Source organism: Eurypyga helias, unplaced genomic scaffold, assembly GCF_000690775.1.
Source record: "Eurypyga helias isolate BGI_N326 unplaced genomic scaffold, ASM69077v1 scaffold5932, whole genome shotgun sequence".
In the NCBI taxonomy this organism is placed as follows: Eukaryota; Metazoa; Chordata; class Aves; order Eurypygiformes; family Eurypygidae; genus Eurypyga; species Eurypyga helias.
The window spans coordinates 16146-30586 of NW_010237822.1; the positions used below are offsets into that span (position 1 = coordinate 16146).

At 38.2% G+C, this 14441-nt stretch overlaps 1 protein-coding gene across 3 annotated transcripts in view; it reads left to right on the forward strand.

Annotated features, from left to right (window-relative positions):
• Positions 1-14441, forward strand: part of IFT88 (intraflagellar transport 88) — a 46326-nt gene that overhangs the window by 15285 nt on the left and 16600 nt on the right. For all 3 annotated transcript variants that reach the window (XM_010147601.1, XM_010147602.1, XM_010147603.1), the window contains exons 14-21: positions 2270-2369; positions 6729-6815; positions 7467-7653; positions 8237-8345; positions 9121-9271; positions 10393-10508; positions 13104-13156; positions 14034-14099. In XM_010147601.1, the coding sequence (XP_010145903.1) occupies positions 2270-2369; positions 6729-6815; positions 7467-7653; positions 8237-8345; positions 9121-9271; positions 10393-10508; positions 13104-13156; positions 14034-14099 (869 nt within the window). The remainder of the gene's footprint in view (positions 1-2269; positions 2370-6728; positions 6816-7466; positions 7654-8236; positions 8346-9120; positions 9272-10392; positions 10509-13103; positions 13157-14033; positions 14100-14441) is intronic.

Consider the following 14441-nt stretch of genomic DNA (forward strand, 5'->3'; position numbering starts at 1 on the left):
CAGCAGAATAATCTTCTCCTTAAAACAAAACAAAAATAGGCACACGTCCTGTAAGGACAGTATAAAAATGATTAGTGTAACTTTTCAAGATGTATTTTTATCTAGTTTTTAATTTTCTATTATAAGGATAATAGAAATTATCCTATTATACTGTGATATTTTTAGTATTTTAACTTGGATTATAACATGTACTTAAACAAATGTCATGTACCTGCAGCCACAATGTTACTGACAGGTATGTTCAGTGTTTGGAAAGTGAGGGAATTTTGATGGGAAAAGAGAACTTTCATTTAGGTGTTGGTTTGTTTTTTGGTTTTGGTGGGTTTTTTTTCCCAGTTAGGATTATTTTCAGGTTTTGCGGGTCCTATAGTTATAATTTACTAGTAAAGCTGTTTATACTAACATGAAATAATTTGTCACACAGACACGTTCAGCCTGCTAGAGTCCACAAGGTGGTGTTTGATGGTTCAATAATTATAATAATCTTATTTCCCTACTTTGGCCATTCTGATTTAAACAGTATGTCTTGTGAAAATTAGCTTGCTGCTTTGTAACTTGCTATCAAGATTAAGTCAGATTTGTTTGCTCTGTATTTTGGTTTGTATTCTGGAAAACTGGAAGAAGTTGTCAGTCATTCAGTTTTCTTAGTTCTTTCGACCAAGTGCTTTTCTCAAAGTAAAATGCTCTTTCATGTGTTCTGGCTAGTTAAACAACTTCTGGTGAGCTGTGTGTGGATTGTTTTGTGTGTATTAGAGCAGATTTACTCCATGTTCTTCTAGGCTGAGGTATTCAAGCCGAGTCAAGAAGTTTAACCATCAGTTTGAGCTTGGTTTTTTCACATACTGCACTTTGTTATGAGTCCTTTGAGTATTAAATGTGCAGATAATAATCAGATTAATTTTATTTACAGAAATAAAGTGAGGACAAATAATCTTCAGATTTCATAACTTCTTACTTAAAATGTGACATAATCTTGGGACTACTCTGCCATATTCCATAAGGAACAGTTGGATAATTAGATCTCATTGTATTTTATGATTGAAGATCTTACCCCTTGTCCTGTCACTAGAGGCCCTTTGGTCAAAACCCAGTTTTCAACTGGTACTGGTAACAGGTTTAAATTGACAGGGGGGAGGTTTAGATTGGATAGAAGGAAGAAATGCTTCCCGGAGAGGGTGGTGAGGCACTGGCACAGGCTGCCCAGAGAAACTGTGGATGCCCCATCCCTGGAAGTGTTCAAGGCCAGGCGGGATGAGGCTTTGAGCAACCTGGTCTAGTGGAAGGGGTCCCTGCCCATAGCAGGGGGGTTGGAACTAGATGGTCTTTAAGGTCCCTTCCAACCCAAACCATTCTGTGATTCTGTGATTCTATGACCTTTCTTGTATTAACAATGTCTTTTCAGAAATAGCTTTTTTTAAAATACAATTTTTCCTTTAACATCAAAAGGCATTTGTATATTTTGTGTAGAGACTGTGCATATGCCAGCCCAATTATAGCAGCAGGCAGTTTGCCAACAAAAATTTAACAAATTAGCTAAGTATTAGAAGAAAAGAAAAAGGGTTTCCACCACTTAAAAAAAAAAAAAGCAGAAGGTATTAAAGAAGCATCCCACAAAGTTGTTCGTTTTAACATGCTTAATTCCAAACAATTTGAGAGAACAGTGTAGACATACAATAAATAAAGGTCTTGCTCAAATGATCAGGCAATTTTCAAGTACACCAGATCAAACCCTGGAAGATGGTGTCTGTGAGCGAACATCTGAACTGACTGCTGTGTTCTGTTCTGCCCTCATTTTGCAGAAGACCCTAAGCCAAAAGTAACTGGAGGATGATCAGAAAGAGGTTTATTATTATGTAGCTTAGGGACACAATCTGCAGTTTTCAGCTTCATTCACTAAGTTGGTTTATGGGTTTGGTAGAAAATGAAACAGGAGATCAGGTGTGGAAAATCAGCTGGTAGAATGTATCCAAAGGAAATGATTTGAGAAATTATCTTGGTGAATATCTGACATCAGGTATCACTCAGTGATGGAAAACAACGTGATATTTGGCAGCTGACTAAAAAAAAAAAAAAGAGAGCAGAGGATGTACTAAGGTTGGTTGTGAGAATCAACTTTTTTCAAGTATCTTTAATCAAAGTGCTCTTTGTAAAGAAAGAATAGGTAAGAACAACTCATTTTGGAAAGCAAATTGCTTGCAAATATATATAACTTAAATAAAATGCATCTGTGCAAATCAAATGCCACTTTATGGCTCTCTTTCCGTTGCAGGTGTGTTGAAGTAGTAAAAGCTTCCCACTATGTGGAGTTAGCCAATGACCTGGAAATAAATAAAGCCACTACTTACTTGAGGCAGCAGGATTTTAACCAGGTACAGTAACTTTTCACATGACTGCTTTTTAATACTGTGCTGGCAAGGATACCTTTCTTAGTCACAGCCTGTTTTTCAGTAAGGGGAAAAAATGATTGATGCAAACGTAATAATTGATACTGCTCAGTAAAGTAACTGTAGGAAAACACTGACAAACAATGAGTTTTATCTAAATGGAATTTCTGCCACAGAAGTTACAGTGAATGAAGTTATTGTCAAAATTAACGCACATAATTTGTCTTCGCTGGGTGTCCAAGCTGTCATCCAGTTAATGGAACTGTAGTCACTATTGTCCGTGGAGCCTAGAAAGCCTGTTGCTAACCAATGTGGGGGTGGCCTCATTAGCATGAGCTGAATCTTTCTCTCAGGTTGACTATAATACCAAAATACATGCAGATACACTTCATATGTATCGTTATTGTTTATGTTATGGTATCCTTACTGTTCCCTATGTACTACAGCATTCCCTAAAATACTATAGTTTGACCTTGAACTTAGTCCTATCCTTCCATTGAAATACAAACTAATTAAATTAAGCATCGTCTCAGGAGCTTGGACAGTTCTGCATCTCATTTTTTCTAAAAGATTGCCCCCTGCAGTGCACAGGGAGGTAGGATCAATCACGGAAAAAAGAGTGTAGCAGTTTGACCCATGGTAAATGAGGAAGGTCATAGCAAAGATACAGTGTCAGTACTTCCAAAAGTATAGCTCACTGCTCAAAATTCATTAACTGGCAGAAGTTCAGAAGATAGATCTACCAAAATCTTCGATTGTACGGTTTTTATCACGTGTATTATTACATGTTCCCTTTTCATTGTTTTGTTATATATTTAAATACACATGTGAATACACAGTTTTGGCTGTGTTGAAATTATTTAAGTGTGTTTATGTAGGTAAGATCTTTCTGCAACAGGCCATCCAGTCACTAGTTAGACACATTTCTGCCAACAAATGTTAGACTGAACTGCCTTCATGGTAAAAATCATCACAATCTCTTGCTAATAAGTAGAGCAGGCTATAAACTGCAGCTTTCCTTTTCCATGCATCTAAACTGCTAATGTAGCTGTGTACATTAATAACACAAGTTCCACGTTTAAGTTTTTGATCTCAGTGAATGTGCAGCTTTCTTACAAGGTTTTATGAAAAATGCCTTTTTTTGCTCTTAATCAATTTCTTTATAGGTTGTGGGACAACTTATAATACAGGTTTTCATCAAAATAGTCATGTGATCTTTTCATTGCCTGTGGACAAAAAGGCTTGGTTTGAAATGTGAGCAGTTGGTAAACAGCTCCATCTGAACAAAAAGAAACTGGGATATCTGACAGGATTTGCTCAATTTCCTTCTAACATGCGCTGTTTGGTACCTTCAGTGATAGGAATGCTGAATGAGTAAGAAGGAATCTAGCAACCTTTGGGTTTGCACAAGTGGCCGTAAGTGTGAGACATCACAGACAGCAAAATTACAGCTGAAGCTGAATACCTCTGTCATCTTCTGAGGTCCTTCACTTTCCCACGGCTTGGAGGGATGCACACAGGGCCACGTGCTGAACTTTAGCCCACATTTGCCTCTCATGCTTATGCTCTTCTGGTTTCCTGGGCAGCTCTTGCTCTTCCTGTCTGTCCTGTCCTCCTCTTCCTGTACATCCAGCAAGAGAGTTATGTTTAATTGTACTGCATGCCTGACTGATACTTCTCCTGAGATCAGGAAACAGTTTGAGAGCTTGGAAAATTTTGGGCAAACCTAGTAACTTTATTGATGATAGGTTTTGGAGGGTGTCTTAGCGTGTAGGTAAACAGTCGTATGATACCAAGAACTTACTATTTTCATGGTAATTTTTTGCAATTGCCAGTTAGTATCCAGTATAGGTTAAAAAAAAGGCAATTCTCAGAGCTACAATGAGATCCAGAGGTTGTTGGTGATGTTTCCATGGAGTACTCCAGTGAAAGCAGAGGGAAGGGTGTTGGAAGTAAGTGGAGAAGATGCTCTTTTTATCTTGATTATGTGATAGAAGACCTTTAGCCTGCACTGGAACCACTTAATGGTAGAGTGGGACTGCAGCATGGTGATTGCAAGGAGTCTGCCTTTTTATCCTAATAAAACCGCAGCTGCCACTTCCATTCATCCTGTCTGTCTGTTGTTCATATACTTCCTAACTCACCACCTGCTCAACACACCTTTGGCTGAAGAACAAGAATGGAAACTTCTTGAAATACTTGGTTTCAAGACTGAAAGTTTTACTGTGTTTCAAAAGAAAGAACTGGAATAGGTTTCTGCTCTAACTATAATGGACTTAGGTGTGTGCTCATCATAATGAAGGTGTTACTTCAAGACACTCCTAGCAAGGAAAAAAGAAATCGGGGTGGAAATTATCATAATATGTCTAGATTGGGTTGTATTAGGAAGGGAGTTTGTGCAGGAGGTATTCTGAATGTTTTGATTTCAAGGAAGAACTTTGAAAATTAATTTAAAAGCAGAATTCCTCAGGTTAGCCGTGCAAGTCTTCAGCGTCTCTGGCAGACCCTGCTTGGAAGTTTGACTTGTGTAAAGAAATCATATAGGCACATTGGAAATGTGTCACAAAGAATGCTTTGGACAATCTGTGTTTTGATTGTTGAATGTATATTATCATTGTTGGGATTAAAAAGTCATTTAGAAGTAACTAACTGATGCTGCAGTAAGGGCATTTCTACTTTGGAAGGACAAAAGGAGTGTTGCTATGGGTTTTCATCCCAGGGCTTGTAATTGCTGAAATGGTTCAAGAAACCTGCAACATTATTCACTTACTGGTAAACTGAGCTCAGACTCATATGAACTTTTCATTAGACATGAAAAAGAGATCACTTCCACTCTAATCTTTATTGTCAAAGGTGCCATTTAGCAGGAAGAGCAAAGATAAATGGGAAATGGCTTTTCAGAAAGTTACTTTGGACTACATAGCTCTACGTTCACTAAAAATGAACTTAGTTAGGAAATGCACAACATCTACTCCAAGAAGCAAGTCTTTGCTTAAGAGCAGAGTCCCTCAGCTATAGTAGTGTTAAATCTCTAAGTATTTGGGACCATTCCCTTTTTGGAGAAGGTCACAGTATATATACTTGAAGTCTTATATTTCAGAGACCACAAAATCTAGAGTCTAACTTTTGAAATGCTTTTCTTGGTTGAAATTGGTGTATTTCTTTATAGGGTTTTCTATTATTGGGAGAGTATTATGATCTTTAGTAGTTCATAGTTCTTGGGTGGAATGTAGTTGACTAAACCAACAGACTACGTCTGGCTGTATATCCTTTGTCATTTTACACGTCATTAGTACAGTCATGTTTTTTTGTAAAGTGACTGTAAAAACAGTATGTGTGACAGTCAATTCAAACTTGTTTCCTTCATGTTTGGTTTGGCACTCCACATACAGTACCATGCATTCACTTTGGTGTGTAAACAGCGGCTTGTGGTGTTCAGGTAGAAGAAGAAGGAGACTTTGGAATTGCTAATGTTGATGGCTAAATTGAGGTTGCCACGTCTGTGTTGTAACAGATGACAGAAGTGGGCTCTGATATTCTAACAGCTTGTGTAGTTAATGTAAATATTTAGTGTAAAGAAGCCAGATTTTCATAATAATTTAGTCTGCAGTTACAAATGTTAGCACATAGTCAATGGGGAAAAAAAAAGAAGGCAGCTGCCTTCTGCTTCAAAGTTTTGTTGATTGTTTGTTAGCTCTAAATTTGTTTATCCTTTGTCCATGGAAGTCTTTATTTTGAAGTTTGTGAAATTTAGTTTTAACATAAAAATATTTTAAAAATAAAAAAACATCTTCTGGCCCCAGTCTTCACACTTGAGTACTTCCTTAAACTTGGACAAGTGTCATCTTGTTATTACACAAAACAACTTGAAATCCAATCCTGCAGTCTTGCATTTTTTTCTATGTAGTGTGTATGATTTTAGCTTTTTTAATAAGAGTTTTAATGTCAATCCTTCTGTGTTCACTAAAGGAACTGGAAAATGAGCTATGATAATTTTAATTAGTTGACTTATTAAAAGCAAATAACATAAACCTGTGTTTTGTGTCTAGAACTGTCAGATACCTGTGTACTTCAAGGTATCCATGTCTAATCGAAGCTTTGAAGAAGTAACAAATAGCCAATACTACTGAAATTTTGTGACCAAGGTTAATGTTATGTATAAAATATAGATATACTTCTGTGTGTACATGCTTACAAACCTGTGTTAGGAGCTCTAGTAATTATGTATGTGAGTATATGAGTCAATGATTTTAGCTGTTACTGTGAAGTTTATCAATGCTTTCCAAAAGAACGTTGGTCTAAGTTGGCTTCATTGGAAGTAAATTGTTTCCAAATTACTTCTAGGCACTGGAGACTTTAAAAATGTTTGAAAAAAAGGATAGCAGAGTAAAGAGTGCAGCTGCAACAAACCTGTCATTCCTTTATTATCTGGTAAGTGTTTGCTTCAACAAAACGAGGTAAGAACTGCAGTTTAGGTAGCAACCTCTGTGTCTTTGTAGCAGTTCTTGTGTCTGTCCAAATCTCTGTAAACAATAAGAAACTCCATGTTAGAGGAGTTATTCTGGAACACCCGTTGTTGGCTGTGGTGGAAGTTTGGAGCTTGTCCTTTGTGCCCCGTAGCTGGGAGGAGGAAGGAGGCTGAGCCCCAGGCCGCAGCCTGCAGTGTGATTTGGGCAGGAGCTCAGCAGCTGCATCTAAAACTCTGGTCCTGAAGACCCTGGCTGAATTTCAGGAACATGTGAAGTCTGTAGCTTAGGCAGGTGTGTTTGTGCATGAAGTTTGTAGGGTATGGTGATTTATTTTTGGGGTCTTTTTTAAGAAATTCTGCCTTGTTGAAACAAAGAGAACTTCCAGACTGAATGGGACAGAGTGGCAAAACACGTCTCAAGGGTGAAGTTCTCTGTAACTTGAAAGGGATGTTCTGCCTTATGCAAATGCTTAAGGAATATTTTAGGACTAAAGAATGTATTCTTTTCTTCCTCCTCAATCTTTTGAAATTCCACTATATTAACTGTAAGAAGCCACAGCTGCACGAAAATCGACTGACAAATGACTAATACAATGTTTGTTTTGTTCATGTAGGAGAATGAATTGGCACAAGCAACTAACTATGCAGATTTAGCTGTAAATTCTGATAGGTACAATCCAGCAGCTCTAACTAACAAAGGAAATACCGTTTTTGCAAACGGAGACTATGAAAAAGCAGCTGAGTTTTATAAGGAAGCTCTCAGGAATGATTCCTCGTGCACTGAAGCACTTTATAATCTTGGTAAGCCAAAGGTGCTTTGTGAGTTAGCTTTTGTTTAAAGGTAACACTGGTGTTTCTGAGAATCTGGCTCTCAAAGTTTTATTGTATAGAAATATATGGTAATTATTATTACTTTATTCAGTAATTTGTTCTAGCAAGGTATTAATTTGTACTTCCTATCTGTTCTGCAAAATAAAATACCAGTGTTTAACAACATCAACTGGTAATCGCAGATGATTAAGTCATTTTGAAGATCACAATTTCTGCTATCTACTGAAAATATGCCACTTTTAACATTATTCAACCATCAGTCATTCCCTTCTAAAAGCCCTCCCTTCCCCTCATCCATCTTGTTCAAAAGGTGTGATCCCATGTGTTCTCGGTCTCTGAGGTTCGTGTTCCGTGTGTTTATCGGCTTGGTAAGTGGTACTGGCTGGTAAGAGCTACAAGCACAGCTCTCAGGAACAGAGTCTGTCAATGACAAGGCACTTGCACTCCCCCTGACTACTGTGTTCCCATTTCATTTTTCTTGGTTATTCTGTTAGTTAATGTGCTGAAGTAATATTTTTCTCATTGCATTAATAATGTAACCCTTATTTTTTAGGTTTAACATACAAGAAGTTAAACAGAATAGAAGAGGCTTTGGATTGTTTTCTGAAACTCCATGCAATCCTTCGAAATAGTGCCCAAGTCCTTCACCAGATAGCAAGCATGTATCTTTTCTTGGATTATCATGAGGGATGGTAGTTTTATTCAACTCATTTAATCTGAAATACGTGTTTCAGTCATGACATGTTGACTTAGATACTGTAGTGTCCATTATAATTAGGATGATCATAGGTAGATTCATTCTGTAATGTTAGAGCCTTCCTGAACACTGCCAGAGAAGCAAGTGATGAAACACAGCAGGACTGCTCACATTGCAGGGAATACATTTACACTCTGTATTAGAGTGTGTCCTGGAATATTTAAAATGCTGCTGATTTTATTATGGAAATACTGTGGCAGTTGTAAGCACAGCTGAGTAAAACGTCAAAGAAAAAAACCACTATGGTTGATGAAAGTGAGTTTCTGTTCTGAAAGCTGGTTTCAGATTAGTTAGTGTGTGTGTAAGAAAATAATCACCTCCCAACACTGCAAAATCTCAATGGATTGAAAGCTGAGTAGGGGAGGGGTTGGCTTTGCATATCACCAGTAACATTCTACACTTTGAATTTCTTTAAGAATGCTTCTGGGGGTATGCAAACTGTAGTAACACCACCCCCTCACCCCCCAAGGCAGGAGAGATTCCACTGTACTGTTATAAAAGTGCTGTACTACACTTTTGAGAATAATGAAGGTAATAAAAATACATTTTTTTCCACTGTATCTCCACACTACAATGGCTGGTGTATCTGTCCAGCACATGGTTTATGTTATGTAAAGTGGTGGGAACTGTGAGTAAATCAAAATATCCTCTGTACCAGTCCTTGACCAAAGAAAACTCAGATATGAGATCATGGAAGATGCCAATCAAGCCATAGAGTGGCTCCTGCAGTTGATCAGTGTAGTACCAACTGATCCACATGTACTTTCAAAGCTAGGGAAATTGTATGATAATGAAGGTGATAAATCCCAAGCTTTTCATTATTACTATGAGGTACTTGCTCTTTATGGATTTTCAGATGCACTTTATCATAATTAAAGAGCGTTTCGTCATAGGTTCCTCTTTCAAATTAACAATTGATCATTTCAACTTTTTAAAATGTCATTTAAAAGAATAAGAAAGGATATTTGGGAAGAGAGATTTGACAATATCTAATTTTTGTAGTCAGATCCTAAGGAAACACACAGCTTGTGTTTCCACGTGGTATTTGACCCCAGGCTTTCATTTTTCATATCGTCATTTTCTGCGTTGACTCCTAACAATTTTAATTTAAAATACAGTCTGAGATGAAATGAAAAAATACATAGAAAAATGTAATTTAAAAGGTGTGTAACGTGACAGTGTTGATTGGAAGCTCTGAGTAATGGGTTTGGAGATAAGTATGTGTTTGTAAGTTTACATGTATATTTGAGTGGTACAGCTACACATTCTGTATACGTTGTTGCTTAAAGATAGACATCCCCTGTCATTCCAAAACAGCTGTAGTACGCTATAGTTTGTAAAGGTTCTTCTGTTTTAGAAACAGGAATAAGTCAGGAAGTTGCTTTGCTGCAATCTGAGAGGTTTTTGTGTCTGTGTGAAGCGAGGTTGACCCAAGTCTTGTGTTGCGTTCCGAATGCTACTGGAGTTGTGCTTGATGGTAATTTTCCTGCCTATATCATCAAGAATTTCTAAAAAGCCAAAAATGTTATTTATATACAAATGTATTTCATAGAAAAGAAAGATTTTAGGTGAATTTGCCGGCAGACTGATTTGAGTGTGGAATTGTACATGTATTGGTTAGCATTGTTTAACGTTTAAGGCAACTTACATGCAGACATGATCTAAGTAAATATTTTTGCTGTTGCAAACTATGTAAAATAATATTTCAAGTAAGGCTAGATGGAAAATGTGACAGACTCATCTCAGGTAACTTCTAAAAAGCATTCTAGAATTAGAAAACTTGGCCTATTTCCTCCCCCCCAGGTTACTTAGTATGGGACACTACTTCCATTCATATAATATGTTTTTGGCATCTGGAGAATTAGACACTTGAGTAAGATATTCCAGAAGTAACATAGAGATGTTGTTTAATCACTAAAATCGTGTTTCTTACACCTTTCCTATTTTGTCAGTCATACCGGTATTTCCCTTCAAACATTGAGGTCATTGAATGGCTTGGAGCCTATTACATTGACACCCAGTTTTGCGAGAAAGCCATTGAGTACTTTGAGAGAGCAGCCCTTATCCAGTAAGTAATTATGATTTAATGCCTACTCAAATATTTTCTGATTAGATATCCACAAGTACACCTTGAAAGAAATTAGTTGGGTAACCTTAATACTATAAGCAAATAACCCAGTTAAGAATATTTGGGATGTTATTTATTTTTTCTCCCCTTTCTGTTTGTATACAGTGTGGTTTTGCTCTTGCTGTGCAATGTCAGTGTTAACGAGGACCCTCCATTAGGCCTGAGATGGTATTAGGTGTTAGAATCTTTCGTCTACCCTCTGCCATTATTCAGTGCTGTGAAGTGGGGAACAGCACTGCTAAGCCACCAAAGATTATACTGCAAAGAGGTTTTCAGAAGTTCAGTACAAAATAGTAACTCTGTTCTGGAGAGGGCTTGAGTCAGAGTAGATGTTAATTATAGAAAAGAAAATCTGAGGTTTAAATAAGGTTCAGAAATGGAAACAAAGAGAAAAATGTAGACTTCACCCAAATTGTGGTATAATTACAAAGAAATAGGGATGTAGATTAGATGAAAACACACAGGAGGCAGTTCGCAGGAATCGTACTTCACAGATTGGCCAGTATTCTTTTCAGTATAAATTCTGGCCACCTTAAAAAACTGCATTTTAGTCAAGCTGTGAGATTAGACATGCTGGCGTGCATGGCCTTCTTAGAAACTTGGGAAAGAAACCTCGGAAACTAAAAAGAATTCTTTGTTTTGGCAAAGATCTAAATACTTTGTGCTTCATGTTGCACTCAGTCCATGCATGAAACATGAAGTATGTGGATTGTAAAGTACTTAGGAATAATTGGCATATGAAATTCTTCTTCATTATTATATGTAATTGTGATCTCTCTGCAATACAGAGAAATTATTTCTCTGTGGAATGAGATTGTTAGTACCAGATAACAGAACAGAGACGTTTCGGTGTCTATTGGATATTCAAAATAGGGTCTAGATATGCCAACTGGTAAATCTGAATGTTGGGTTATAAATTACTACTAACTGTAAATAAAGTTACATTTTTAAATTATAACTATTTTAACCATGACCAGCATTTTTTATTTAACATTTAGTGTATTTAGTACACAGTTCAGTATCATGATAATGACATTTTAAATGGCATTCGGAGATAATGCTAGGCAATGAATTGAGAAACAGTTTTCATTATTTTACATTTTACCAGCATGCACAAAGCTGTCGTCATAAAAGGAGTTGTGCAGCTAATGCTGGCTGCTGACAGTTTATTCTCTCTAGAATTTTCATACTGAACTGTGTAATAAACTTTAGTATGGTGTCTGCTTGGCTGTCTTTATTATTTGCAGGAGACATTCAGCTGAAACTAAAAAAGGTGAAGCAGCTGTCTTTCATAAGCTTGTTTGGCAGCTGCCAGGCAAACTGATTATTTAGAGTTAAAAATGGCCTGTGCTGTGACTGGAGGGAAAAATTGAAGAGAAGAAGTACAAAAGTATTTGGAAAATGTTCACATACAGTGCCTTTGGCATATGCTACTGTTGAGCTGTAAGCCGCTGAAAAGTGCATTGGCTTATAGAGCATCCTAACACCATTGACATGAAAATTTCATGATATTCACATTTTCTTGATAAAAATGAGGAGAGTCCAACACTTCGTTGTACATGCTCAAACATCTTGAATACGGTCAAATTCTCTGACCATATCTGCCACCAGTATGTGCTAAAAGAGAAGGAAGGGTAGCTAAGGCATCGAGGTGATGACACAGAGGAGAAGCCAGAGTTCAAAGCTGCTTCTGGGCAGGGATCCGTTGTGTGTTCTTGGGACCTGGCTGGTGGGACTCACTCAGAATATAGCGAAGCATTTAGTTCTCCCCCATTCATGGTTTGTACCTCAGACAGATGGGCGGTTCACATGTCAGGACTAGGAATTGTCTGGTGCTGTCCACCTGTGGAGCCCTCAACATCAGAAGGATACAGACGGATTGGAGCGAGACCAGAGGAGGCCGCCAAGATGCTCAGAGGGCTGGAGCACCTCTGCTATGGGGACAGGCTGAGAGAGTTGGGCTTGTTCAGCCTGGAGAAGAGAAGGCTCCGGGGAGACCTTATAGCACCTTCCAGTACCTGAAGGGGCTACTAAGAAGCTGGGGGGGACTTTTTACAAGGGCCTGTAGTGACAGGACAAGGGGGAACAGGTTTAAATTGACAGGGGGGAAGTTTAGATTGGATATCAGGAAGAAGTTCTTCATGGGGAGGGGGGTGAGGCACTGGCACAGGTTGCCCAGAGAAACGGTGGATGCCCCATCCCTGGTAGTGTTCAAGGCCAGGCTGGATGAGGCTTTGAGCAACCTGGTCTAGTGGAAGGTGTCCCTGCCCATGGCAGGGGGGTTGGAACTAGATGGTCTTTAAGGTCCCTTCCAACCCAAACCATTCTGTGACTGTAACACAGGACTACAAATGAGTGACATCCAGGCCTCAACACAGGAGCATGCTGTAGGGTTGAACAGGCTCAGCCCTTCCTAGGAAGGCAATATGCTAGGTGAAAAATTTTGAGATTTTGAGGTCTTTACCAGTGCTGTGTGTATTACTTTGCTTATTCATCGTTTGGCAGTGTGCATCATTTTCTTTTATGTATATGCAGACCGACAGAAGTGAAGTGGCAGCTGATGGTTGCCAGTTGCTACAGGAGAAGCGGTAAGTTCTGTATCTTTTTTGTGATTGGTTGGAGGTTTGAAACATTTTTTGTTATTAGTTGGGGTTGTTGAGCCTGAAGAAGAGAAGCCTGGAGAATATAGAAAGAGGGCTTACAGCAAAGATGGAGAGAGGCTTTTTACTAGGGCCTGTAGTGACAGGACAAAGGACAACAGTTTTAAACTGAAAGTGGGGAGATGTAGATTGGAAGAGGGAAGAAATTCTTCATGGAGAGGACGGTGAGGCACTGGAAGATGTTGCCCAGAGAAACGGTGGGGGGGAAAAAAAAAACCCCAAAACTTTTTTGTCAGATATTTCAGGGATATGAAGTTCTAGATTCACAGGGTCTGTCAGTACTTTCCATAATAATTAAGCTGGGCAAAAATTGAAGGCAAAATCTTAAAGAGTAATTACTTTTCTTCCAGATCTGGGGCAGAGGAGAGACACAGAGTTAGCGTTCTGGTGGAAGGCAGAGTAGGCAGAGCTGAGCTGTTACACATTCTGTTTGACCAACGCATACATCTGCAGCCTCAGATGAGCCCCTGGTATGCTCGATATGGCTTGTCTAGATGTGTCATAGAATGAGGGGGTCCTAGAGGCAGGTCAGAAAAGGGCAAAATTTAGGAAACTCCTCTTCATTAATCCTGTTATTTACAGAGTGATTTGAGCTGTTCTCAAATGCTCTTAATTTTTACTATAAGTAATTAAATAATGTTAAGTTTGGTTTTAGGAAGTTTGGTTTAAATTAATTTAAATTAATTTACACATATTAAATTATGTACTCCAGCTAAAAAGATGAAGTTAAACTGTGTCAGTTTCTTATCAGATATTGTCTTTTATGTTTGGCTGTGTGGATAGGAGATATTTGTTTTATTTGCAGGTAACTACCAGAAAGCTCTAGAGAAATACAAAGTCATTCACAGAAAATTCCCCGAGAATGTTGAATGTAAGTTGTTTCACCGAGCAGTGCAGCTGTCAAAGGCAACTTTGTTGCACTGAGTATGTGTGGTGTTAGTCGTATGATGTGTTTCTCATGTGAAAATATTTCCATGAACTAGTGCTTTCATGCTACTGCTGCATGTTTTCTGTGACAACACTGCAGCGGGATGTGAGAAATACTGGGGTGACGCTGAAGACGAGAGGTGAAAATGAACTTCGGCTGTAGCGGATTGCTTGAGTTCTTTCTCATACATACTTCCTCAACTTTGTAACTCTGTCACTTATTTAATCTTTCTTATGATAAAATACATACAGTTTTAGTTCTAGTCCCTGCTAGTTGAAACTCCTG